Raw genomic sequence first — 27,462 nt, forward strand, 5'->3', positions numbered from 1 at the left:
GGGTGAAGTGACTTGCCCAGGGTCACATAGCTGGGAAGTGTAGGGTTGCAGTTTTGACACTTGGTCTCTAAAAGAAAGTTCCCCACCTCTGGTCTATGCTATCTTTCAATGATTAAATATTTCGGCTCTTCCCCCACCTGTGGAAATAGTTCACCCTCTCAGTCTTCTTCTCTCTGAACCCATGTCAGTTCTGATAGCTAGCACATGAGCACAATAGCTTTTCCATCAATCCACGCACACAAAGTATAGGGGCGAGTGGGCTCAAGCTTACAAAGTATATGAGACAAAGGGGCAACTCACAGTTCCCGGCTTCTTTGGCTAGACTCAAGGTGTTCCCCTTAGACATAGCGGGGCTTTTATTCTGGGGGGGGGGGTTTCCTTGTAGAGCCTTGAGTCTGCCTTTCCTCATCAAGCAGTCTAGCCTTGGTTCCCAATGTGGATCCTGCCCTGCCCGGGGGACACCGATAGGACTAGGACCCAGAGGAAAAGGTCCCAATCTTCGGCTCCTCACCAACAAGCTGAGCAGGAGTTCTCGGCACATCTCATGATCTTCCTTGGGCATCTGAAGCCCTTTCAGGTCTATCATGGGATGAGAGAAGCTCTCTGAGCATTCCTATCTGATGATCTTGAAATCATTTAATAGAATTAGATGAGAGACAAGCTTCCACCAACACTCCAGCCCCGTATCAGGGCCAGGAACAGGCTCCATTAGGAGCAGATTTGGGGCAAAAAATGCCTTTTCTTCAGTCTATCATGCCGCATCCCTGACATGTGTGTATGCGCATGGTTTTGCTTTGCATCCTTTCACTTAGGGCTTTCCAGATTTCCTTGTGTTCTCGCCATTTTCCTTTCTTATGTCCCCATGATACTCCTCTATGTTAAGCCACCTTCATTCTACCCCATTATTCTCTAAATAGAGACAGCTCCTAGTTCTTTGCTATTATTATATAAAAAACCTAGGGATGTGTCTGTGTAGATGGGTCCTTTTATCCTTTTAATATTTCAGCAGAGGGATTCCCAAAGCAAAATATAGGATAAGAGTTTTCTGGCCCTTGGACAGCCAGCTTGTTTGTTCTCCAAAACATTTGGACTAATCTATAGTCCTACTAATGGGGGAGCTGAGGGTCCATTTTCCCATTTTGACATTCAATTTACTTCAACATGTTTCACTATTTTGTTATCTTGGTGTATGCCAAAGAGGTCGATATCTTTTTTTTTAAACCCTTACCTTCTGTCTTGGAGTCAATATTGGCTCCAAGGCAGAAGAGTGGTGAGTGACTTGCCCAGGGTCACACAGCTGGGAAGTGTCTGAAGCCAGATTTGAACCTAGGACCTCCCATCTCTAGACCTGGCTCTCAATCCACTGAGCCACCCAGCTGCCCCCAAGAGGTCAATATCTTAACGTTGTCTTGGTAATGACAATAGCGATGATAATAGCCACCATTTGTAGAGCACTTCCTGTATTCCAAACATGGTGCTAAACACTTTATAACCATTGCCTCATTTGAGGCTCACAACAACCTGGGAGTAAGGTGTTAATTCTATTCTCATTTTACAGTTGAGGAAACTAAGGCAAACAGTGATTTTCCTGGGATCACAGGGCTAATAAGAATCTGAAGCTGAATTTGAACTCAAGTCTTCCTGAATTCAGGCTTGGAAGTACATGCATTGTAGCACATATGACACCTAGGTTCGAAGTGTGCTTCTCTTCTTGTTGAAGATCTTGAACTTCTTTCAGGTGGTTATTATCTGTCCTTTGAGAATGATCCGCTCTTGTCCGCTGATCATCACTCCGTTGGAGAATCTCTATTAGTCTTGGGAATATGCAGCAGTTCCCTATAGATTCTGGGTGGCAAACCTTTATCTGATATGTTGACTACAATTTTGTTCTCATTCACTTTCTTTTCTTTGAATTTTAGCTGTACAAAGATCCTTTTGTACACTCAAACCCACCCACGTTGCCTCTGATCATTTCTTCTATTTGGGGGTCGATTCAAGTGTCCTTTTCCAGAGCGGAGGCCAAAGTGTAAAATTGAAACGAACATCAATGACGCCAAGTATTATATTTTATAGGATTTCTTAGGAATCCCTTGAAGTAGCAGAAATAAAACTAGAAGTCCAAAGGTTACGTATGACCATGTGAGTAAACTTTCCTGCCAAGCTCTCCCCCCAGCCTCCACAGCCGCCTTCCCCAGGAGCAGAGAGGGAGGGAGGAGCTACACTCAGTATATCCTCCCCACGTACATATGTCCGCTCGCATGCATGCAGTGTTTGCATTCAGCGTGAGCACGTAACTGGGATGCTGGGTAAGAGAGTGCTGGGGAGCCAATTCTATCTGCACAAATGCATATTCCTTAATCGAAGAAAAAGAATCATTAACAATTCATTTAGAGTTGGTTGTACCATATTCTTGTGATATACAGCTCGAAACACATAGAGCCATCCAATTTCCCCAAGTCATTTTTCTCTAATGGTGACATCATTGCCTCTTCCCCACCGGCTATTCTGTACCATTTATTGCTTTTTCTGTTCCTCTTCCAGTACCAGTTTTTTTGTTTTCATTTTTTTGATCCCTTACCTTCCATCTTAGAATCAGTACTGTATATTGGTTCCAAGGCAGAAGGGTGGTACAGGTTAGACCTGTGTTGGTGAAGGCATGGCACACATGCCCTGGTGTGCCAGAGGAAGCGGCTCTGTTCCCCCTCTCCACCATGCCTGAGGACATTTTTTGCATGCCCCACCCCTCTGTCCAGCAGCTCAGTGTGATTACTTCTTCCTTCTGTTCTCTGGGGGTAATGTGGAGGCCTCACAGGCAGCTTGAAGATGCAGTTTGGGCATGCAGTCTCTAAAAGATTAGCCAACACTGGGTTAGACAATCAGGAGTTAAGTGACTTACCTAGGGTCACACAGCTAGGAAGTATCTGAAACCAGATCTGAACCCAGGACCTCCTGTCTCTAGGCCTGACTCTCAGTGCACTGAGCTACCTAGTCTAATGGTCCTCTCTCATCCCTCATCAACCTCAGTCTCTCCTCAATCTTTGACATGGTTGATCCTCTTCCTGTCCTGGATACTTTCTCTTCTCTAGGTTTTCATGACAATGCTGGCTCCAGGTTCTCCTCCTACTCTTCTAACCACTCCTCTAGGTCTGGCTCTGAGCCACCTAGCAGTCAGTTTTTATCATTATTTCTTTTTAAGACATTTTAAAATCTGCTGGCGCTATTCCCCCCCCCCACACACACACACACACACTCTCTTCCCCATTTGTTTTTCATAGTGCTTGGATATTCTCAACAAGTTACTTCCCCCTGTGTTCCCATCTGGAGGATAAGCAGGCTTTCAGATATGTGTGGCAGAAAGCGTGTCATTCTGTATGTGGACGTATGTGCCCACAGATCTCTCTCTGCTGGTTACCCACGAGTATGTGTGGACGTGTGTGCCCTGATCTTTTGTACACATGGGACAGTGAGTGTGGTGAGAGAAACAGCCCACGGCAGGGTGCTCAGCTCCCTGGGAACGACTTCCCCTGAACAATTCTCTCCAACATTCTGGCCTTCTGGAGTTGCCTGGAGCACCCTGACAGTTAGTGTTGTGTCGCCAGTGTGTGTCTGGGGTGACAATTGACCCCAGGAGTCCCTGATTCCGAGATCATCGCAATGGTAGACAGCACAGCACGTTGCTTCTCTAACTTGGCAAATGTGAGGATATGGACTCTATGTGAGTGCACGCGTGTGTGTGTGCGTGTACATGTGCGTATGTGTTCGTGCACAGGGGATGTGTGAAGGTGTAGCTCAGTTGCTGCCTCTGTGTATCCATGAGCCTGAGGTTGGGTAGAAGGGAACGTGTATAGACAAGCGGTCCAGATGCGTGTATGGCTACCTGTGACTGTGTGTACGGTTGGGTCTTTGGCTGGGCTATTAAGGGGGTATTTGTGTATTACTTTGCAAGTGGGTGCAAAGGGAGATGAGTGAGTGTGCCTGGGAATGAGACCGCCTATGGAGATGCGTTCATACTTGGGGGTGAGATTGTATAAGAGTGTACCCGTGAATGCATGGCGGTGTTCACGTATCGGGGTCTTTGTGGCATGAGTGTCAGCGTCAGGTGTATTCTGGGGATGCTTGGAGAGGGAGTGGCCTGTCCACGTGTGTGTAGGTGTCCATGCACATTTACGGATCTCCATGCAAGATTTCATGTGCGTGTGCTCTAAATGCTCGGAGGGAGGAGTGTGGGTAGGCAGGAGTGCCCATGGTGCGCGTAATGTAGGTGACTGTAAGTTGGGGGGATGTGTGTGGGGCTGGAGACGGAGGGGTGCTGATTGGGTTGTGGGTAGAAAAGGGACCAGCATTGTGGTGGCAGAATTAGGTAGGAGGCCCCAGTTGTCACAGCAAGACAAGAAGGAACCCTGTGTTGCCCCAAGTACTCCCGTGTGTGGAAAATGCATATTGAACTGTAATGTTATTTGGATGAAATCTTTTGTATGAAACCTTAGCTTCTGAGGGTCAGTCAATGTCCAAGAAAAAGTGATTTACTCCAAGCTTGCAGGCTGGCTTTTGTTGGAGGCTCCTTATTTATGTAGAAGCAAGAACTCCCTTGGGGAGCAGAGCTCGAGCCGCCATTTTGGACTACAGTGACCCAGCCACCTGTCAAGGAGGAAGGAGCCTGTTGGCATCCTCCCGAGACCCACTTCTTCCTGTGATCAAGTAATGAGGGAGGGATTGGGGTCTCTCCACCCACCTATTTACCAATCAGAGAGCTGCGAGGTCACAAGGGGTACCTAAGAAGGGGGGCCAGAGGAATTCTCTTCCTCTGGGCCCTCTCTTTGGCCCCTCTCACTCTCCTGGGCGCCCACTCGGATGGCAGAGGGAGGCTCCTGGCCTTTTTAGATCGTCTTGAGCAGTCGACTAATAAATGAACTTAAAATTCAGAAATGCTGCCTCTTTAGCCTGGCTATGAGTGCCTTGTTATGTTCGGAGTGGTCCTTGGGTGCTTGCGTGGTACCCCTGGAATGTCTGTGTGGCTCTGGCAGATGTGGAGGTCCAGCGGGAGGAGCGGGGAGAGAGGTCTGTGCCCAGGACCAGCGTGTAAGCACGCCGACTGGTGATAGTCTGGCTCTGCAAGCATGTGGGGCCAGGGGCGCATAACGAGATACATATGTGTGCACAAAGGCAATTGAGTGTGAACTAGGTGCCAGTGGCTTTCCGTCTGCTTATAGGTTGAATGCGCCTCTGTGGTCGCGTGGGTTTTTCTATACAAGGGAATGTTTGTGTGGTTGTCTGTGAATGGCTATAAATCTCCAAGTGTGCGTGTAGGCTGAGAAGCTCTATTTAGACGGTGTGTGTATACATAGGGAGTGGAGTGGAGGCGTGCGAATGGGCGGCTCTGCTTCTAAATGGCTTGTATACGAGGGGCTGACCATGCATGTGTCTATAGACTTGTTTGTCCTTAAAATAACTAGTTTAAACAAATTCTCGATATCGCCTATTTGTACAGTTTTACAGGTTTTCATTTCCAAATATATCCCTCCCCCCTCCCTGATCCACAGAAGCAGCCCCCACAATTAGGAATAAAAAAGAAAGAGGACAAAAAGGCAACCGAGCCAAAGCAACCATCCCATCGACTCCCTGGCAGACATATTCAGTGGCTGATACCTAGAGGTTTCCACTTTTGCAAGGACAAGAAGGACGTGGATGTCCTCCTCTCTTCTGTGGCTTTGTTTGTGTCTGGGAGGCTGAACGTGCACATAGAAGAGGCACCCATGGAGATTACGGGTGTCCTCGTGAATCTGTCTAGACGCAGCTCCCAGGGAAACATGGCTAGATATCGCTAGTCTTCTCCTTCCCCCATCCTTCTCCAAGGGAGACTTTGATTCCTACCAGGAGGAGAAGCGAAGGTCAGAACCAGAGGCCAAACACTCTCAGAGAAAGGGTACCAAGTGCGAATTTGGTCTATCTGCTGGCCTAAAGAGATTTCATCTAGAGGAGATGATTTTTAGGTTGAAGCTGAGTGTCTAGTTGCTCTCCGCAAATGGGAAAGGAGAATCCCAAGCTGGATGTCCAAAAAATGAACACACATAGTAGATGGTAGACAAACTCATTTATCCAAGCTGAGCACAAACAAAAATCAGAGAAGGTATACAACAGATAAGAAGATTGCAGAGAGGGGTAGCTAGGTGGCACAGTGGATAGATAGCCAGCTCTAGAGAAGAGAGGTTCTGGGTTCAAATGTGACCTCACACGTATGATTTTGGGCAAATCACTTAACCCCCATTGCCTAACCTTTTAGAGGGGTGTGTAATGTGAGAAATGTCCTCAGATGCTTGAGGAAAGGGGGTGGGGAGCAGCCCTGCCCCATGATCTTCTGGCTCTGTGGTAACAAACTCTATAGTGAACTCTGCTGGGGTGATGGTGTGCATGCCCACAGAGAGGGCTCTAAGTGCCCCTTCTGGCACACATGCCATAGGTTCACCACCACAAGCCTAGCCCTTTCCACTCTCCTGCCTTGGAACTAATACTTAATATTGATTCTTAAGCAGAAGGTAAGGATTTTTTTTTAAAAATAGACTATATCCAAAAAGATAAAAGGGGCTCACTCCTCTGACTCACTACTTGTAAGCTCACCACTCAGTCCTTCCCTTGGGCATCCTAACACACCTCTGATTGGTAAATAGCCACTGAGCAGGTGGACTTAGAGACTTTGACTTTTCCCTTATTGCTTCATCACAAGAGAGACCCAGAAGACACCAGCACGTGCTGCCACATGGCTAGACCACTCTTCTTCAAGTCAGTTCAGCATGGCAGCTCACTTAGTAGTTAGTAGATAGAGCTTGTCTACTTCCCTTCCCTAAGAGAGTTCTAGGTCTCCACCTTGCCTCCAACAAAAGCCAGCCCAGTGGAATGCCCTGAGGTCTGGGAGTAAGTCACTTTTCCTTGGAAGCTGACTGACCCTTGAAGGCAACTGACCAGACTGAGACATCTTGACTGGTCCATTAATAAATTCATTTAAAAGTAATTCTCCTGAATTTCCATTCTTACAGGGATTAAGTGACTTACCCAGGGACACACAGCTAGGAAGTGTCTGAGGCCTAACTTGAACCCAGGACCTCCTGTCTCCAGGCCTGTTGCGCTATCTACTAAGCGCCCTAGGTGCCTCAAGGCACATTTCACATGAGCAATCTCGAGTGTTGTGGCCTTAACGTGTGCAGCTATATCTTCAGGTCTCCTGGCGCTATCTGGACTTAGCCTAGTGACTGCTCTGATGGGTCTAGTTCTCTTCTCATTGGCCGATCTCTCTGTTCTGTACCATAGCATTAGTCGGTATGGCCAGCTGTCAGGAGCTTTCTTCCCAGACTCAGCATGGAAAACCTGGGCTGGAAGTCCTGGCAGGTTGGCCATCATCGGTGTGTTTGAATAGCGGGGGGAGCCTGAACCCTGGAAGTCTCTGTAGCATTGTCGGACCGTGAAGAAGCTGCTTCTGGGCTCAGTGGGTGCAAGGAGGGCTTGTCTACCGGAGTGTCTGAGTACAGGGGCCAAGTGTAAGTGGCTGCTGCCTGCGTGCCACGTGGGGCCGAGGCGGGGTGCTCGGTGTGCCCTGGAGAAGGCCCGGGACACCCTCTATACTCAAACACTTTGGTTCTTTGGGTGCTGTGTGGACTGCTGTGGTGGTCAAGTGGATGGACTGAGGGGGAGTATGTCACTAAGTGATGAGGGAGAAGATCTGGAGGACACCAGGAACTGCAGAATGGACAATGGCTCGGCTGGGCGGGGCCTCAGGGGTGGGAGGGGCTTAGAACAAGGAGTGTCGGTGCTGGGCGGGGCCTCAGGGGTGGGCGGGGCTTAGAACAAGGAGTGTCAGCGCTGGGCGGGGCCTCAGGGGTGGGCGGGGCTTAGAACAAGGAGTGTCAACGCTGGGCGGGGCCTCAGGGGTGGGCGGGGCTTAGAACAAGGAGTGTCAGCGCTGGGCGGGGTATCTGGACAGGGAGTGTCAAAGGTGGGGGGGCCTCAGGACATGGAGTTTCAGAGTTGGGGGGCCCCTGAGTGCATAATGGCAAGCCTGGCAGGCCTGGAGGGTTTCTCATTGTATTCCCTGTACATATGTCCATGCATGTGTGTGTCAGGAGGGTGCATCTCTGCATACATGTGTGCCCAGCAGGCTATGGAGGTGGACACATGACTGTGGCAGGTCCCAGTTGTGTCTTCATGTTGGGTGGGCCAAAGGAGTAGAAAAGGTCTCAGGGCTGCTCCAAGTTGTCCTTTGGCCTGTCCTCTGCTACTGGAGTTCTTCCAAGTGGATATGGGGCAGGAATGGGCGTGTTCTAAAGCACGTCTGGGCTCACCTCTGGGGAAGCGCAGAAAGTGGCTTGACTTGTAAGCTTGTACCAGAAGGCCCAGGGTTCACCCCCAACCCCTACCTAAGCCCTGGTGGACTTCAGTGACGTCTGCAGGTTGGGTGGGGGAGAGCTGCAGAGGAATTGCTATTACTAGCCCATCATGGTAGTAGAAGTGACTTGTAGGTGTGGATGTCTGGGGGCGGGCCTGGGAGGTCCCCACACATGACATGGGGCTGCCAACTAGGACTGTGGGCCCCAACAGTGAACACCAATGGCCCCGATGCTCCCTGGTCCTCAGTGCCCCTGGCTGGCTTTCGGGCATTTATTTGATGCATCCCCCATCATGCCCTCTACCTGTGTGACTCCTAGGATAGAGCCATCATCCGAAGCAACTCCATCTATGTCTTTGGAAGCTTGGTGGGCAGAATGGAGAGCAAGGACTCACCCCAACTGAAAGACCAAGTCTGCCGAAGCCTCATCCCTCTGCTTTTTCACTTCATGGACCAAGAAGAGGATGTGGTGAAGGCGAGCCAGCTACCCTGGGACTCACTGCCAGCCCCCCACCCACCCCACCCCCAGAACAGAAAGAGGCTTGAGCTTTGAGCCAGGAGACATGGGCACATTTAGGGGGCTAGTGAGCTTGACGTGACCTTGGGCAATCATTTAAGCCTTGTTTTCTTGGCTGTGATTGCACTTTTGCTGTACAGACTGCCTAGATTTAAGGGTAGAGCTAAGTTGGACACATGCTATGCTAGCTAGACCCCTCCCATTGAGCCACATGTGCTCTGCTCTGTGCTAAAGGATATGCATGACCAAAGGGGCCTGCTTGGTTCCTTGGTGCTCATGGTAAGAACAGTGTAAGGATAGGCCAGGTCAAGGAAGATATGGGGGGAAAGGCCAGAAAGCTTCCCACTGCCATTCCCTCTCTCTCTTCCTTTTTTGGGAGCTCTCTCCCATTACTTGAAAGTGCCACACTGGGCCTGCCTTCATAGGAAGGTGAAAAGTCTCACCTCATGTTACAATGGTCAGAACTGCAAAGATCTGAGCAAGCAAAATTGCTGCCTGCAAACCCAGGGCCTGGGGCTCCAAGCTTAGTGTGCTTACTGATACACCACACTGCTCTTTCCACCTCAGCCACCAAGGGCTCCCCTGGGCTAAACACATTTGACATACGGCAGCCCACATAAAGAACTTACAAAATCCAGGTGGAATTTCTTAAGCTTGGCCTGGGCCTGCTTGCTGATCTTTCTAAGGTCCTACCTTTTCCCTCCCTCCCTCCCTCCCTCTCTCCCCTCCCTTCCTTTCCTTCCTCCCTCCCTCTATCCCTCCCTCCCTTCCTTCTTTCCTTCCCTTCCTCCCTTTCCTTCCTCCCTCCCTTCCTTTCCTTCCTTCCCTCACTTCCTTCCTTTCCTCCTTTTCTTCCTTCCTTCCCTGCCTCCCTTCCTTTCTTTCCTTTTCCTCCCTCCCTTCCTCCCTTCCTCCCTTCCTTCCTTCCTTCCTTCCTTCCTTCCTTCCTTCCTTCCTTCCTTCCTTCCTTCCTTCCTTCCTCCCTTCCCTCCATTCCTTCCTTCCTTCCTTCCTTCCTTCCTTCCTTCCTTCCTTCCTTCCTTCCTTCCTTCCTTCCTTCCTTCCTTCCTTCCTTCCTTCCTTCCTCCCTCCCTTCCCTCCATTCCTTCCTCCCTTCCTTCCTTCCCTCCCTCTCCTCCCTCCTTCCCTCCCTCCCTCCCTCCCTTCCTCTCTCCTATCCTTCCTTCTCCCCACTGCAAAGGTGACCTAGAACTCTCCAGATACAGCAAGCAGCCACTTCAGAGCCTGACCAGGAGGAGGTCCAGCCAGCTGCCTCCCTAGGGGTTCCAGATTTCCCCGGCCTCCTCCTCCTTGCCTTTGCAGTCCACCCTCCCTGCCTTCTATTTCCTGTGTCCTTGGCCCCTAAGAGCCAACACAAATGGGAGGAAAGGTTGTTCCAACACGCAGCAGCTCTGAGCCCAAGTAGTTCCCTCTGGTGACGGCCCCACAAACTAGGCTGCTGCTGCGCTGCCTCTTGGTACTTCTTTTCCTCTTGCTCTCTTGAAAACTTTCCAGTACTGACCAAACTGAACCAAGGCCCAGAGGTGTTTGGCCCCAGGAGGGAGCAGGCCCAGAGGGGTGCTGGAGGCCAGCACGCATGTGATAAGGGGCTCACAGACACCCCGATCGTCTGAGTTACAAAGGGTCTGACTCATTGTTGACCCAGGATGCCCACTATACTATGCCCGCCAATTTGCCGCCCAACCTTTGTCGGAAGGGCACCATTTTCCGGTAGGCTGGCTCTGAGCGTTCCCAACATATTCCTGTGCGCGGAGCCGAAGCGTGCCTGTGTGCTCTCTCCCCCCGATCTTGTCCTGGTCTTGCCTTCTGGGACCAAGTTGCCGGAGCCTAATTCCTCCTCCACATGGCAGCCCCTCAAATACTCCAAGACCGAGTGCATTTTCTTACTCATTCTCTGGGCATTTGTTTGTCGACATGGGAAGCCAGCCAAGGCTATTGCTGCTGTCCCTCTTCTTGGCTAGCGTCTCCTCTGGATCGCAGAGCCTCTCCACCGTGCCAGGCCTGGTTTATTGGGTGTTGGAGAGCAATTTTCTCGTTTCCCCTCCATTTTCACCTTCCCCGTTGTTGGTTTTTCTTCTCTTTTTTCCCTCTCAGATTATGGTTTCCACTTCTTAATAGGAAGCTATTGGAGGCCAGAGGGGTGGCGGCGTCCATGGACGTGTGCCTTTTGTACGTAGAAGTAAATGCTTGGACGGAAACGTCTGCAGATGGCTAAATGGACATTTATCGAGCAGGGCTGGCTTACAGCGGCTCATCGGGGCTTCATCTGCCTCGGCTCCGTCTGAATAGCCTGACTTCATGCCCTGTGCCAGAGCCCTTTGTCTTGTTGCCCTCCCAAACCAGCTGCCCTGATCTGGGCCTTCCTAGCCATCGGGGGTCCTGGGGCTCTAAGCTCTTAGTCACCTCCCAGTCTGCTTGTCCCCATCGCCCGCTCCATGCCGCCCTTCAGAATCTGACCCTGGCCGTTCCCATGGCTAATGGTGCTGCCAGCTCCTGCCCTTTGCGCCTCACTTTTGGCCTGCTACAAAAGCTTTGCGACTTGTCTTCCCTCCCTCAGCCCCTCCTCCAGCTAATCTGCCCTGAATACCACCTTACCTAAAACACGGCTTTCAGCATGTTCTGCTGCTCCTGCTTAGAAACCTGCAGTGGTACCCGATGGCCTGCAGGCAGAAGTCCAAGAAGCCCAGCCTGCAATTAAAGGCTGCCCATAATCTAGGCCCACCCTACGCGTCCCACAGGAGCCTTCTTTCTTGACAATCTAGGCTCTGTGCTCTAGTCAAGTTGCTTTCCTTACTCCAAGAGGCACGGGACAGAGAGGGGGTTCAGAGCAGCCCTGGGAGCCAGGATGGAGAGGAGGTGCAGAGGGGCCTTGGGAGCTAGGATGGGGAGAGGGCTCAGAGCAACCCCAGAGGTCATGACAGAGCGGAGACTGCACACCCCTGAGGCCCCCTGGCACCCCCGATGCCAGGCTGGGCCGATCACAGATGCATATATTGAACACAGGGAGAGACGGACAGACAGAGACGGAGAGAGAACTTGGGTCCTCTTCCAACCCCGGCCCACCCAGGGCTTTCCCTGACCTTGGCTTCCTGTGTGTTGCAGAAAGCCAAGTTCGCCTTCTTCCGTTGTGCCAGCTTCCTACAGTGGGCAGAGCTGGAGAAGCTCTTCCATCGAATTGCCTGGGAGGAGGGCCTGCGGGCCCTGCACAGCATCTGGAAATGTTTTGTAAGGGAGTGGGTCCAGTGGGGGGTCAGAGCAGGAGGTGGGCACTCATCTGGGAACCTCTACCCTCTGTCTAGGCTCATGGCCCCGGCCTCCTTTCCCTGATCCTCTGAGCCCTCCTTCAGGGCTCTTAAGGCTTCCTGCCCGGTGTCCCTTGGGCACCAGTACTTGGCAGGCCAAGCTGATGGGACTGGAAAGCCTGGGCCAGCCCAAAGGCAGCAGGGTTGCTGTTGGATTCCAGGCCCAATAACCTTGCGATTTCTTTTCTCTCTCCATTAGATGGAAAACATGTTCCACAAAATGGACCTTTTCCTTTCCCAGGCCCTCAGTTATACTCGTAGCAAACAATGGAACATTCGGATAGCTGCGGTCCTCTATATAGGTACTCCCCCGGGGCCAGGCCCCTTTCCCTGCCTCAGAATTGCCCCGGTGCCAGACCCTTCTCTCCCCGTTGCTTCCTGCCTCTGACCCTAGCCAAGACTATTCTGGAGTCCCTGGATGACTCCAGTGCACAGTGTCCACAGTGACCGGCTTCCTTTTCCCCACCGGCTCCCACAGACTCTCCTTCTTAGGGTGGATCATGGGTTCAAGAACGGAGAAGGACTCCAGAGACCCCCAGTCCCTCCCCTTCGTTTTATCGAGGAGGGAGAAGCCAAGAGTACTTAAGTAACTTGTCTGAGGCTCCAGGTGACTAGAAGAGCCCCCAGTTTTGAATTCCCAATCCAGACCTTTTGCCACTGTACCAAATTGCCCCGTCTGCCAACAAGAGGCGGAATAGCAAGAGGCCCTGGGAAAGTCTTGGCGAGGGCGCAGAAAGATGGAAGCCATTGGGTGGGAGCCGCAGGGGCCTGACTATCCCAACCTCGTCTAGGCCCAGTGACGGAGATGGCTTGACCTGGGCTCTAGGACCATTTCTGTCATTTACTGGAACGAGGTGTAACATCAACGAGTCCCACCACCTCTCCGGGCCTCGGTTGCCCTATTTACACCCCCTCTCCCAAATGGTGCGTTGGGGGAATCACCAATCCAAGGTATCACTTCTTCATCCGGTCGTCTCCTGGCAGGAGTGAGGGAAAGCACTGGATATGTCATCTGAAAACCCGAGTTGGAATTGATTGGCTGTGTGACCAACCTCATGCCCATCCTTTGTTCTTCCTGAGGCTCAGTCTTCCTCTCTACAAAATGAGATCCTAGAGAGTTTTCCAGCTCTAAATTCTATGGTCCCTTTAAAGACCTACAATGTGCAAGGTGCCTCTTAGCTCCTTAGACCTGCCTCAAATTGGGTGCTGTCCAGACAATATCTGGGAACTTCTAGATGGGAAGTTCAATGTTTGGTTTTTAGACTCTTTCCTTCTGTCTCAGAATCCATACTGTGTATTGGTTCCCAGGCAAAAGAGAGGTAAAGGCTGGGCAATGGGGGGTTAAATGACTTGCCCAGGGTCACACAGCTAGGAAGTGTCTGAGGCCAGATTTCAATCTACAGCCTCCTAACTCCAGGCCTGGCACTCTATCCACTGAGACACCTAGCTGCCCTTACCTAGTTTTCGATGTTTGTTCCTTCCTCAAATTACCTTTTCAGGCAAGAAATATTAAGCACCTACTGTGTGCCAGAAACTGTGCTAAAGGCTGGGGATACTAGGAAAAGGAAAAAAGACAGTTCCTGCCCTCAAGGAGCTCCCAGTCTAACGGAAAAGAAAGCATGCAAACAACTGTGCCCACAAGAGATAGGGAAGTTGGGGACAGTGAGGTGGCTCAGTGCATTGAGAGCCAGACCTAGAGACAGGAGATCCTGGGTTCAGATCTGGCCCCAGACATTTCCTAGCAGGGTGACCTTGGGCAAGTCACTTAACCCTCCATTGCCTGTCCCTTGCTGCTCTCCTGTCTTAGAACTGACACTAAAGGCAGAAGGTAAGAATTGAAGAATATGTAGACAAGGTCCAGTGGAGGTAATCGTTGAAGGTATTTGTATCTGGGCCATGTAAGCTCCTAGCAGGAAGGACCCAGGGCCTTCATTGGCTCCTATCCCATCCCAGCGGGCCCTGAGGCCTCCATTGCTTTTGCCTCCCAATCAAGGACATACAGTTGACTTGTTGCCTCATGAGGTGTCCAGGGTGCTGGATGAACCAGGGATGCTTCTCCTGTATGAAAGTAAGTGGGGGTGCTGAAGCTTGGTGGGACGGGGAGACTGAGGCTGAGCAGGCAGGACCTCTTGGACTATTCCCTGGGCCCTGAAATGAGGGAGGGAGGGGGGAAGTGGACGCTAATGCTGGATATCATTAATGCTTCCCCATGTAGTCCCATCTACTAGGGCCACTGGGCAGGTCTTAGGTATGGGGGGGATGGAGTAAGCCTCACTTTTCCCCCTCTATAAAATGGGGATAAATCATACTTGCTCTCCCTCCCTGGGATGTTGGAAAGAAAGCACTTTGGATCCTCTCAAAGTGGCTGCATGTATTGCTGGGTTCAGGCAAATGGACATGGAATCTCTGGATCTGGGTTTAAATCTTGGTCACCCTAAAAAAGCAGAATGGTCTAGTGGAAAGATATTGTGGAAAAGCCACTGACCTGGATCCAAACCTTGCCTCGGCTGCTTACTACTGGTGTCTCCCTAGGCAAGGCAGCTTCTCTCCCTGGGCTCCAGTTCTCCAATCTGCACGCACATACACGTATGGGCATTTTTTCCCATCCGAGTTTGTTGTCCCCTTGAAATCCATTGGGGGGGACCCACTGCAGACTCCAGGTTAAGAACCCGAGGCCTAGCTCCCGCCTCCCCCAGCTCTGCACCTTGTTTCCTTTCTGCCTTTCAGCCTTTGCCCAACTGGAAGAGGACCAGGAGAAATTCATCCAGCACATGGCAGCTGCCCATATCAGCAGCCTGAAGAGACTGGTTCACCTTCCGTAGGTCTGGGCCTTTGATCATGATCTTATGCCTCAGCCTCAGCAAGGAGCCTTCTGGGACTTCCGTGGAGTAGGCAATCTGTCCATTCCTTCCCCCACCAGAGGGCTTCTTCCTTCCCCCAGAAACTATTAAAATGTAGCATCTACCCTCATGGACCTCTCTCCTCTTCTTCCTTCTTTCTCCAGCCTCCATTGGCCTGGCAAGAAGGCCGCTACTTCCTTGCCACCTCTTGACCCAACCCACTAGTGATCATTCTCAGTTCAGCCAACATTGATTAAACCCCAATAAGGATCAAAGCCGTGTGCAGGGCAGGTGAGGGAGGAGCCCCCAAATTCCATAGTCCTGGAGCCAGCCATAAGCAGAGAACCAAAACCCAGCTTTGGGGGTACCCGGCCCAGTACCTGGGGGCAGCTGGGTGGCTCAGTGGATGGAGAGCCAGGCCCAGAGACCAGAGGTCCTGGGTTCCAATCTGACCCCAGACACTTCCTAGTTGTGTGACCCTGGGCAAGTCACTTTGTCCCCATTGTCTGGTCCTTACTATTCCTCAGTTGGAAGGTAAGGATTTATTTTTTAAAAAAGAGAAAGAAAGTGACTTCCCTACTCCTTGCTTTGTCTCCTGCTGTTAGAAGAGGGTACTCATGTGAGTGAATAATCTATGTCTAATTGCTTGGGGAGAATTTGGAACTCAAAATTTAAAAAAAGCAAAGGTTAAATTTTTTTCTTTTAATTTGAAAAACTATTAAAAGTTTTCATATTTAAAAAGAGAGAAGGAGTGAGTAGCTGGGTGGCCCAGTGGATGGAGAGCCAGGCCTAGAGTCAGCAGGTCCTGGGTTCCAATCTCATCTCAGGCACTTCCTGGCTGGGTGACCCTGAGCAAGTCACTTAACCCCCATTGCCTAGATAAAATGTAGGGGTTTGTTTATTTTTTAAAAGAAAAATAAAGGGGGTGGGGTGTGTATGTGGCTTGGGGGGCAGGATAGGGAGGGAGTGGGGCACTTACTTCATCCTGCTTACCCCCCACTCATCCAGTGGGAGCCTTACAAATGAGATCTCTCAAAGTCGCCTCTTCGCAGGTCTTATGGGCGTATACAAAGGTTGGACTTGCCAACAAGGTGAAGGAGAAGGCAATGCCCTTCCCTCCTGGGCTGGGCTTGTTTCTTTGATTTTGCCCACCCACTCATCTACCCAAGATCAGCCCAAAGATTTAGGGTTGGAAATCTGGGGAACTCTGACCCCAGGGCCAGTTAGTAGTCTGAGGTCGGGCATCTAAGACTGGGAGGTGCACGGAGTGCTTACCCTAAACTAGGTTGCCCAGTGGGCCTGGCGGGAGAGCAGATGTTGGGGAGGTAAGAAGGAGAAGACTTGGCAAGTGATTGGCTATAAATGTGGAGAGAGCGAGGAGGACTCTGAGGGCTCAGTGTCTGAGCCTGAGGGCCTGGGTAATGAGATCGTGCCCTTCTCGACAATTTGGCAAGACAGCAATAGGCGAAGGAGGGTCTAAGAGAAAGCCAGGGAGTTCTGTTTGGGCCCAGGGGCCCCTGGACTTCGAGTTGGAAGGGAGCTCAGAATCCCTCATTTTATACAGGAAGAAACCCAGATGCTTATGGGACCTCCGGTTGGTGTGGGGGGACATGAGCTCCAGAGACTAGTTAGGATTGGATCGATGGATGGGAGAACCATCTGCACGGAGACGATAAGTGAACTCCTGGGAGCCGATGAGATCACCAAGTAAGAGGAGACAGTGCTGAGGCCACCCACAGTTGCCCTCCTCCCCCAAGTATTTTCTTCCCTCCAACCGTGTACAGAAGTGTTGCTCTTTCCATCGGCACCATAAGAAAATGGCTCTGGGAAGCCGTGTCCTGCCTGTGGAGCGAGCTGAAATTTCCATTGAGGCTAGCTGGGGCATGCACGTTCCCTCGTCCTAGCTGGGGAAGGTTGTTCCGGGCTTCGTTGGGGGGATCCAGAAAGGTTTTGTGGAGCGGCGGCACTTAATGGCCTGCCATGAGAAGGCTTTCTCTCTTGCCTGCGCTCAGACAAGTTGTTCGGAACATCATTGAGTTTCCAAAAGCATTCTCCAGCCCACAAAATATGCGCTGGCTCGGGCCCATGTCCCAGCCGCCTCCCCTTTTCCTGCTCTTCCTTCATCCCCCACCTCAGAGACCCCGGTGTCTGCTAGCAGCCAGCACACACAGAACGCCTCCCTCCTCCCCCTCTGCAGCCTCCCTGACAGATTCCAGGCAAGCCGGACTCAGAGCCGAGTTCTGGACGCGGCTCCTCCCCGCCTGCTTTTGGCCAGAGAGGGGCCTGGTTTTCATGAACCTGCCTCTTGATTGCTCCCTGCGCAGTCCCAGGAGGCTGGGAAGTGATCTGAGGGGAGGATGGCCGAGCAGGTGGCCCTGGCCTAGGCTAGCCTGAGAGCGAGCTTCCTGGCTCTTTGGAGTTTCCAAGAATGTCACAGATGGGGAACTTGGCTGGGGCTTGGCGGCAGCCAGCAAACCATCCCCCTCCTCTCGGATGAAACAAGCCTTCTTTCCCTGTGACCCACATCGGGCAGACTGGGCCAGGAAACGGTGGGCCCGGGGTCTGGAGAGGAGCGCGGCTCACCGGCTCACCAACTGCCTCACCCAGAACCCCAGCTGACAGCCATTGGAAGGAGAGGGCCCGGAACGGGAGCCAGCCAGCGAGCGAGCATTGCTCGGTTTCCCCGGCTCTCTAGATGGCCCCAGGAGCCCTGCCTGGGTGCTCGATGGTGCCAAAGCGGCCACCCAGAAAGCCAACCCAACCTCCCTCTGGGAGCTGCCAGTCTTGGGGGGAGACAATAGCGGCGTTTACAGACAAATGCTGGCGGGTTTTAGAGTAAGTCGATCATTCCAATAAATAGGCCGGCCATGCCTGTAGCTTATCAAGTGCTGCTTTCCACCTTTGGGATTACAATCTAAAGATCCCAATATCTCACTACTCACCACACTGTTCCAGAAGGTCTTGGGTCTAGAACTAGAAGAAACCTCCAAAACCATCTAGACCAGGGAAGGAAAATGAGTACCAGGGCGAGCAAGTGACCATGTACAGGAGCTAGATCGAGAGCTGGCAGAGACTGTGGAGGTCAGCTGGTCTAATCTCTTTCATTTCACAGAAGAGGAAACTGAGGCTCGGGGACAAGTGATCCTGGGTCTAGAGCCTGTGAGGATCTCCGAGGCCCACATTTAACAGATGAGATGAAGTGGAGGATGGCAAAGCGCTGATGTGGTGTGCATACACTGCCCCTTTATGTGCCCTCTGGTTGGTTGTGCCCGACTTGGGTTCGTAGCTACTTAAATTCTTGCTGTGAGTCCCTGTTGTTCTTGGAACCAACGAGCAGGCATTACATGGCATCCCCCAGACTAGCAAATATTAAGCCTATGACATACTTTGTCATAGTGGACAAAGGACAATTGACCTCAAACAGCAAACACTCTTTCTTTCTGTGGCTCAAAGGAAGCCCAGCCTTGGCGATAGAGTAGGTGAGGACCACCCCGTTCTGGCACCGCGTGAGCCCAGCATCCAGTCTTGGGTAGAAGGAGCCATTGTTAGCAATGAATCCATGGGAGGACCACAAAAGCCCCCCTATCTCACCATCAGGTTCATCACCCTCTCCTGGAGCAAGAAGCCTTCGGGATTCTGCTCTCCAGGGTGGAGTCACCAAGCGGTGGCAGGGCAGGACCACGTCAAGGCTAAGGTCTGAGTGAGGCAGGAAGGGGGAGAAGCCTAGCATTTGCAATGATGTTGGAGCCTCCATACCTTCAGACTATGGCATCAATAGGTGACATGAGGAGAGGAAAAAGCTCTACATGGCTGAATCTTGCTGGGAGAATATGGTACGTGGGACCTCCTTGTCTCTAGCCACTTTCTTTCCCCTTATCCTATCTTCTTCCATTTCTTCTCTCCTTCAACATTTGTCCTCCTCCTTCCACCCACATGAATTTACACTAAAAGCCCTAAAAATTTGTCTGGGGGCAACTAGCTGGTTCAGTGGATAGAGCACCAGGCCTGGAGATGAGAGCTTCTGGGTTCCAATCTGGCCTCAGACACTTCCTAGCTGGGTGACCCTGGTCAAGTCACTTAACCCCCATTGCCTAGTCCTTGCTGTTCTTCTGTCTTAGAAGTAATGCTAATAGACTCTTTTACTAGTAGCAATGCAATGACCCAGGACAAATCCAGAGGAACCTATGAGAAAGATGCTCTCCACATCCAGAGAAAGAACCGTGGGAGTAGAAATGCAGAGGAAAAACATAAGATGTAGCTCAATAGGGATATGATTAGGGTTTTATGGTAAAGATCTCTACTGCAAATATGAATAACATGGAAATAGGTTCTGAACAATGATACATGTAGAACCCAGTGGAACTGCTTTTCAGCTTCAGGAGGGGGGGAGGAAAGAATGGCAGGGGGTTATCATGAATTGTGTAACCATGGAAAAATATCCGAAATAAAAAAAATTTTAAAAAGAAGTAATGCTAAGACAGAAGGTAAAGAGTTTGGAAGGAAGGAAGGAAGGAAGGAAGGAAGGAAGGAGAGAGAGAAAGAAAGAAAGAAAGAAAGAAAGAAAGAAAGAAAGAAAGAAAGAAAGAAAGAAAGAAAGAAAGAAAGAAAGAAAGAAAGAAAGAAAGAAAGAAAGAAAGAAAGAAAGAAAGAAAGAAAGAAAGAAAGAAAGAAAGAAAGAAAGAAAGAAAGAAAGAAAGAAAGAAAGAAAGAAAGAAAGAAAGAAAGAAAGAAAGAAAGAAAGAAAGAAAGAAAGAAAGAAAGAAAGAAAGAAAGAAAGAAAGAAAGAAAGAAAGAAAGAGAAAGGAAGGAAGGAAGGAAGGAAGGAAGGAAGAAAGAAGGAAAGAAAGAAAGAAAGAAAGAAAGAAAGAAAGAAAGAAAGAAAGAAAGAAAGAAAGAAAGAAAGAAAGAAAGAAAGAAAGAAAGAAAGAAAGAAAGAAAGAAAGAAAGAAAGAAAGAAAGAAAGAAAGAAAGAAAGAAAGAAAGAAAGAGAAAGAAAGAAAGAAGCTAGTAATGGAAGAGAGAAATAGAGGAGGAAAGAAAGGAAGGGAGGAACAAGCCAGGAATGGAGAGGGCAGCCACATTTCTCCCACATCACCTGGAACCAGTCACATTTCTGAGTGCAAGAAGACGAAGGCAATATTGAAAGGCCTCAGAACCCTGTTTAATGCAATAACAACTTCAGAGGACCAATAGGGAATTATGCCTCTGACCTATCAGCAGAGATTGTGTCCTAGAGATGCAGAATGAAGCAGGCACAGTCGATGGACCCATTTGTTTTGCTTGACTATGAGTAAGGACAGAGTCATTGAGAAGTGATATTGGCACAGATAGAAATCAAAGAAAAGTAAGAAAAGAAGAGGACAGAAAGCTGAAAGGAAGAGGTTTCAAATGAAGGTGAAGCTTATTAACAATAGGAGAAGGATTCAACAGGGATGAGGAGGGCAGTGGAATATAAACTCCTTGAGGAATGAGACTGGCTCCTTTTTCTGTCTTTGTATCCCCAGCACAGTGCCCCAAACAAAACGAACCTTTAAGTGTGTGTGTGTGTGTGTGTGTGTGTGTGTGTGTGTGTGTGTGTGTGAAACTGAGAAGGGGTGGGGCTCAACTGCATCCAGATCAGACTTTGGAAAGAAGGAATGAAGAACGGGGTTCTTTTCATCTCAGGTCAAGAATATGAATGAGGGAAGCACTAAGATTTGACTAGCCAAAGGACTACAGAAATACTAGTTGATTGGGGGCCCCATCCTACCAGGTATGGCTTCCCAAATTACTCTGTCTATAAATACTGGGGAGCTACATGTGGTCATAAAAGAGAATTGGGGCTGGTTGCCTGAGTTGGATGGACTTGTCTGTCCATTAGGTCCCTGGAGCTAGCCTTGGTCTTTGGGCCGGGAAGCTCAGGGCCAGATGACTCTGATCCAAACAGGACTCTAGACTGGGCAGTTTGGATCTGGGTCAAGTGACTCTGACCTGGGAATTCTGGTCTAGGCCAAAGGGTTCTCTGAATTCACCTCTGGCCCTTCTTGATGGATGGGAGAGATGTCAGAGAAGGGAAGGAGTTTCCTGAGGCATTGATGGTGTCAAAGTCTTCCTTTAAGTTCAGGAAACAGGTCATTGTACTTTCCCTTTCCCCATTAGGGATTGCCCCTCTCTTTGTGGTTGGGGTAGTAAGTAAAGATGGAGCAGCATCCATTAATGAAGGACCCTAAACCATGACATTCAAGGGATTAACAATCATGGAATTATTAAGGGTTCACTGGCCTCAAACACTTCCTAGCTGTGCAACCCTAGATAAGTCACTTAACCCTGAATGCCTAGCAGAAGATAAGGGTTTAAAAAAAGAAGAAGGGGTTTAATCTTGGCATTCGAGGACTCTTCTCATTCCACCCATCCCCATGCTGCCCTTTCCTGTCTTTGTGACTTTGTTCCAGCAATCCTTCTCTGCTCCCCTCTTCCCCCTCCTCCCCAACCCCTTTCAAGCTGAAAGAGATATTTGATTCCAAAAATATTCATTAAGCACCTACTATGCTTTGTTGCTGAGTGCTGGGGAGGCAAAGGCAAAAAAGGAAATAATCCTCCCTCTTCTTCTATTTTGCCTAGCTGCCTCAATCTCCCCTTTCCAGCAAGGCAGCTTATTGACCTGAAGATCAGGAAGATATAGAGTGTCAATCCTGTTGACCAATTCAATCAAATGAGCCTGGATAAGAAAATTAACTTCTCTGGGCCTCAGTTTCTTCATCTTTAAAATGGTGATAATAATAGCATTTCACAGCATGGTGATTATCAAATGAGATATACTATAATGTATGTAAAGCATTTGCACTTGTTTTGATGCTACATAAATCTCAGCTATTCTCTTTTTTTGATTACATTTCATGTTTTTCAATAAACAGAAACCTCTTTTTCCTTGACCCCACCTTACCTGTCATTGAAAAAGAAAAAAGAAAACAAATAAATTAAAGAAACAAAAAGAAAAAGAAAAAAGCAACAATGACTAATATGGAAGTGTGTTTTGCATGACAATAAAAAGAAAGAAAGAAAGAAAGAAAGAAAGAAAAAAAAAGAAAGAAAGAAAATAAGAAAGAAAGAAAAAAAGAAAAAAGCATCAGAAATGTGCAGTTATGCAAAACGAATTTCTCTGTTGTCCATGTCCAAAAATGTGTCTCCATCTGCACCCTGAATCCATCATCTCTCTTCTTTATGGAAGAAACTAGAATGTCGCACAGTCTTTTGTCCATTTGTCCACCAGAGTTGTGGTTGGTAATTGCACTGAACAGCCCCGAAGTCTTCCCCAATTGTTTGTCTTTGCCGTGTCATTGTTTTATATAACTCATTCTCCTGGTTCTGCTCACTTCACTCTGCATCAGTTCATATAAGTCTTTCCTGGTTTCTCTGAAACCATTCTCTTCATCATTTCCTACAGCACAACAGCACCCTATCCGGTCTCTCGACCATATAAATGCACAATAACCCGCTGTGGATGGGCAGACACAAAAAGAGCTGCTATGAAGAGTGTTGTGTTGATGAGCCTTTGTCCTCTTGCTTTGCTCTCTTTGGGATGTGGGTCTAGGATTGGTATCACAGGATATTATTATTGCTCGTGTTGTGTTTGTAATACACGCTATGGTCTCTTTATTGGGCTACAAGCTATTGGAGGGCAGGAACTTTGGGATGGTGTGTTTCTACAGTCCCAGTTCCAAGCAGAGATCTTGATACAGGGAGGTGGCTTAGTAGGTGCTATTCAAATTCTTGTTCCATTTGATTGAGTTCTATGATTCTTAGAGAAAGGAACCCTTCAAGAAATAGCGGGTTTTCCCCAACCAGAGGTCTTCGGCAAAGAGTCACTGACCCCTTGAACATGATGTCCTAGAGGAGATGTTTGCTCAGGTGTGAGTTTTTACATGTGGTTACGTGGGCCTGAAGACAGGTGGACCAGAGTTCTAGTCTCAGACTAGCTGTATGACCCTAACCAAGTCATTTAATCTAATCTGCCTCACTCTCCTCAACTGTAAAATGGGATAATGAAAGCAACTGCCTACCAGGATTGTTGTATGGCTCAAATTAGATCATGTCTATAAAAGCGCTTAGCATATATACTGAGTAGACACTTTTGCTAAATGCTCCTTCCTTTACCCACTCCGTCCCCCTCCCAGTGCTCTGTAGGCATTATGACACTAGATTTGTAGGCAGAGAATTAGATTTGAATCTTGGATCATCTAGTTATTAGTTGAGTGTTTGGGTCGAATCACTTTGCCTCATTGTCAGTTTCTTCATCTGTAAAACTATAAAGAAAAATCTATTTAAAAATATTACATTTTCTGCCTCATCCTTCGATGACCCACCACTTCTATCTTTTAATGATCAAGTCTAGTAAGGAGAGCTCCGGATTCTGTAGTGAGCTGGAGAGCTAAAAGAAAAACCGAGGAAACGGTTCGACAGTTGGCGGATCCATCAGGGTAGGCGTCATTTCTTCTCCAAAAACCTGCAACGGCATTCTTTGATAGACAAATGGTAAAAGCCAGACTGGAGCATTCTCGAAGGAAGATTTGCAAACTATAAAAGAGCACACAAAAGTATGTTCCACATCACTAATAAGAGAAATGTCCATTCAGATAACGGTGGGTTTCACTTCACTCCATGCCCATTGGCAAAGATGACAGAAGATGCGACCAGTCCTTGTTGGAGGAGCTCTGGGAAGACAGGCACCCTCCTGTACTGTTGGCGGAGCTATAAAGAGAGAGGTCTATTGGTCTGAGATTCCATTTTCAAGTGTGTAAGGGGACTAATGAAACTGTCCATAGCCTTTGACCCAAGCATCCTGCTGCTGGGAATAAGCCCCAAGGAGTTCAAAGATAAAAAAGCAAAGTCCAATGGATCTCAAAGTATTCACAACACTTTGTGGTAGCAAAGAACTAGAAACAGAACAGGCATTTATCAGTTGGAGAATGGTAAAAAATTCAGCAACTATAGCATGTGAATACAATGAAAGATTATTGGGAAGTTAAAAAAGTGCTCACAGAAACATGGAAGATTTGTATCAACTGATGCAAAGTGAGATAAACAGAACCGAGAGAAAAATGAACACAAAGATTACAACAAAACAAAGATTGCTAAAAGGACAATGGGGGGAAAGTAACAACAAAGTCCTGAATAAGAAATAATGAAACATAACTGCCCCCCATAGCAGAGAAATGGGGGAAAGGAGGGGTTGAATATTGTATTCTTTAATGAGTACCATTTCCATACTGAATATTTTTGCTTAATTGCTTTTCTTTGTCCCAAGGGAAGATCCCTCCATGCCTCCATGCCCTAGTACTCTGAGGGTCATTACCCCGACTTTGGCTTCACTTTCCATCCTTCCCAGTTTGGACCCCATCAACCAGTTCAAACATCATCCTCTACTAGCAAATCCCTTGGGGTTTTGCCCTATTCCTGCCTTGCCTTGCCAAACCTCAACTTGGGATTCCTTCCATCATCCACTCCTACTTGTCTGCTGCTAAACAGTTCTGGAGGGAATTTGTTTTCGAATCTGAACAGGACCCTTTTTATTTTAGTCTTTACCAATTTATTTTTTACCCAAATCTTCACAAAATAAAAGCAATCAAACTAAACAAAATATAATAAATAAAAATAAGCCGAGGCAATGTAGAATACAAGAGTTTCTTCTGCGGCCATACATGCAGGTTGTGAACATTCTAAGTCATTTTAGAGAAGGCTAAACAATAGCATTGACCAAAATGCTACTGAACATAGGAAGATTCTCTTCAAAAGGTTAAAAATTAGATATCAATAATGTCTTCTTAATATTGCTTTCTTCACTGAAGACTGGAAAAAATAAAATATGTGACTGACTTTATACAGTAACTTTGAAAAACAAAGAAAACTAAAACCAAGAGGCTGCCATATGCTGCCATAAAGTCAAGGCATCACATTTCGATATTGACATACTTAGTAGCAACATTACTTTAACTGAACCACTTGTAGCTACTCATAGGGAAACACCAAAACACAATATCATGTCAGTTATCCATCACTATGCAACAAACAAAACTAGGATAAATACACGAGAAGTAGATGACCACTCGGGGAGAATGAATTAATATCTACATTCCTGACTTTTCCACTCTGCTTCCTTAAAAGGCTCAACTCAAGTGTCCAGTTCAGATGCTTCTACTTTTCTTTAAGCGATGCTCTAGTACCACAGCATCAGAGTCGAATAGAAATGGGGATCACTAAGCTGTACATAAGTTGATACAGTGACTAGAGTGCCAGACCTGGAGTCACTCTCCATGAGTTCAGATCCAGCCTCAGACACTTGCTAGTTAGGTGACCTTGGGAAAGTCACTTAACCCTGTTTGCATCAGTTTCTCATCTGTAAAATGAACTGGAGTAAGAAATGGCAAACCACTCCAGAGTCTTTGCCAAGAAAACCCCCCAAAAGGGTCCCCAAGAATCAGAGGCTGAAAATGACTAAACAACAACAAACCGCACATAATGATCCCTGCAGATATTGTATATTGACTTAGAAAACCACATATTGACATTATTCATGTTCGGTTGCATTTTTATTTATTTTGTATAATATTGCCCAATTACATTTTAATTTAATTTGGGAAGCACCCTGGAGTGTTTGACACCTCATACCCCACAGTGATTATTCCAACACCTCCTCCTGAAGCCTCCTACACAACTCCCTTCTATCATTTTCTTAGCAGAGCATACTTGACTGAAAAACTCTTTTCTTTCCTATTCTACATCTTACAATCCCTTGGAGTAATGTCCCATTCTCTCCTTTATTCCAGGTTCTTGATGAAGAAATGGCTCTTCTCTTGGTCAAAGTCAGTCAACCTCTCTATTATGCCTTTGATCCTCTCATCTATTTTAAGAGATTACTCCTGAATCAATCCTATCTTTCTCTCTCCTCTCTTTTTCAGTGTCTCACTCTCTTGTCTCTCTGTCTCTCTCTCCCTCCCCCCTCTCTTTTTCTCTCTCTCTCTCTCTTGCTCCTTCCCTCTCCCTCTCCTTCTCATTCTCCCTCCCTCTTTTTCTCTCTCCCTCCCCCCTCCTCTCTCTTCCTCCTCCTTCTCTCCCTCCCCCCTCTCTTTCTCTCTCTCTCTCTTGCTCCCTCCCTCTCCCTCTCCTTCTCATTTTCCCTCCCTCTTTTTCTCTCTCCCTCCCCCCTCCTCTCTCTTTCCCTCCCTCTCTCTCTCTCTGTGTCTCACTCTCTGTCTCTCTCTCCCTCTCTCTCAGTCTCTCTCTTCCTCCTCCTTCTCTCCCTCCCCCCTCTCTCCCTCTCTCTCTGTCTGTGTCTCACTCTCTTTGTCTGTCTCTCCACACACACACACACACACACACACACACACACACACACAATCTCTCCCAACCTGCTGATTTCTTCTTTCCCTCCAATTTCAGGCTTTCCTCTATCCTTCAGATATCTCCACTGGATGCTACCATCCCCTCACACTATTGTGCTGTATCTCTCTACTTTCACAAACAGAATCTGAGGGGGAAACTCCAATTGCCTCCACGTTCTCTCTTGACTCACCTCTTAGACAGCCTTGAGTCACTCACCCAGCTGAGATTTCTTTCTGGGCTCCCGGATCTCTTCCCCGATCTCCCGGCCCTTCCCATTCTCCGTTCTCGCTGTCCTTGCCCTCTCTAGCCTTTGGCACAGCTGATGGCTCTCCCCTTTGACAAGACTCTCTTCTCTCTAGATCTCCAAGGTCCTGCTCTCTGCGGGTTCTCCTCCCACCTGGCTGGCGGCTCCTGCTCAGTCTTCTTTGCTGGATCTTTTGTCTATAGGCCACCCTCTCACTGGTGAGGCTACCCAAGGCTCTGTCTTGGGCCCTCTACAAACCACCACCATCATCAGCCTCCTCCTCCTCCTCCTCCATCTAGAGCCAGCAGGAACCTCAGAGGCCATCTAGTCCAACTGTGCATTTTGTTAGCAGAGGAGAAAACAAGCTCAGAGAAGTATAGCAACTTGCCCAAAGTCCCACAGGTCCAGTTGCTAAACGTGAGCTCCACTCCACTGCCAAAATGATCTTCCTAAGATCCCTTTTCTGCTCCCAAAGCTCAAACAGCTGCCCACTGCTTTCCAAATAAAACAGAAATGCCTCAGATGGACATTGAAATTCCTGCACAACTTAAAAAGAACCCTGTTATCTTCTGCTTTGGAACCACAGAAGAACAGTGAGGGCTAGACAATGGGGATTCAGTGACTTGTCCAGGCCAGATGTCACTATTGAACCCAGGACTTGCCATCTCTGGGCCTGGCTTTCTAGCCACCTCTTTCTAGCCTCATCACGTGTTGGTCCATGATATGAGCGTAGGATCCCGGATTTCAACCAGCTTCCAGTGTGTCTCGCCCCTCCACCACTGGCCGGTTCAGTTGGTATCCATTCG

The 27,462-nt window shown here is 48.6% G+C and overlaps 1 protein-coding gene across 2 annotated transcripts in view; it reads left to right on the forward strand.

Moving 5' to 3' along the window:
• The window catches only part of LOC103099712 (maestro heat-like repeat family member 5), a 182,058-nt gene extending 166,874 nt beyond the window's left edge, over positions 1-15,184 (forward strand). For both annotated transcript variants that reach the window (XM_007507037.2, XM_056809800.1), the window contains 5 exons: positions 8,694-8,849; positions 12,015-12,137; positions 12,414-12,516; positions 14,208-14,282; positions 14,942-15,184. In XM_007507037.2, coding sequence (XP_007507099.2) covers positions 8,694-8,849; positions 12,015-12,137; positions 12,414-12,516; positions 14,208-14,282; positions 14,942-15,036 — 552 coding nt within the window. In that variant the 3' untranslated portion in view covers positions 15,037-15,184. The remainder of the gene's footprint in view (positions 1-8,693; positions 8,850-12,014; positions 12,138-12,413; positions 12,517-14,207; positions 14,283-14,941) is intronic.
• The last annotated feature ends 12,278 nt before the right edge of the window (positions 15,185-27,462 follow it).

Source organism: Monodelphis domestica, chromosome X (genome assembly GCF_027887165.1).
Source record: "Monodelphis domestica isolate mMonDom1 chromosome X, mMonDom1.pri, whole genome shotgun sequence".
Classification (NCBI taxonomy): Eukaryota; Metazoa; Chordata; class Mammalia; order Didelphimorphia; family Didelphidae; genus Monodelphis; species Monodelphis domestica.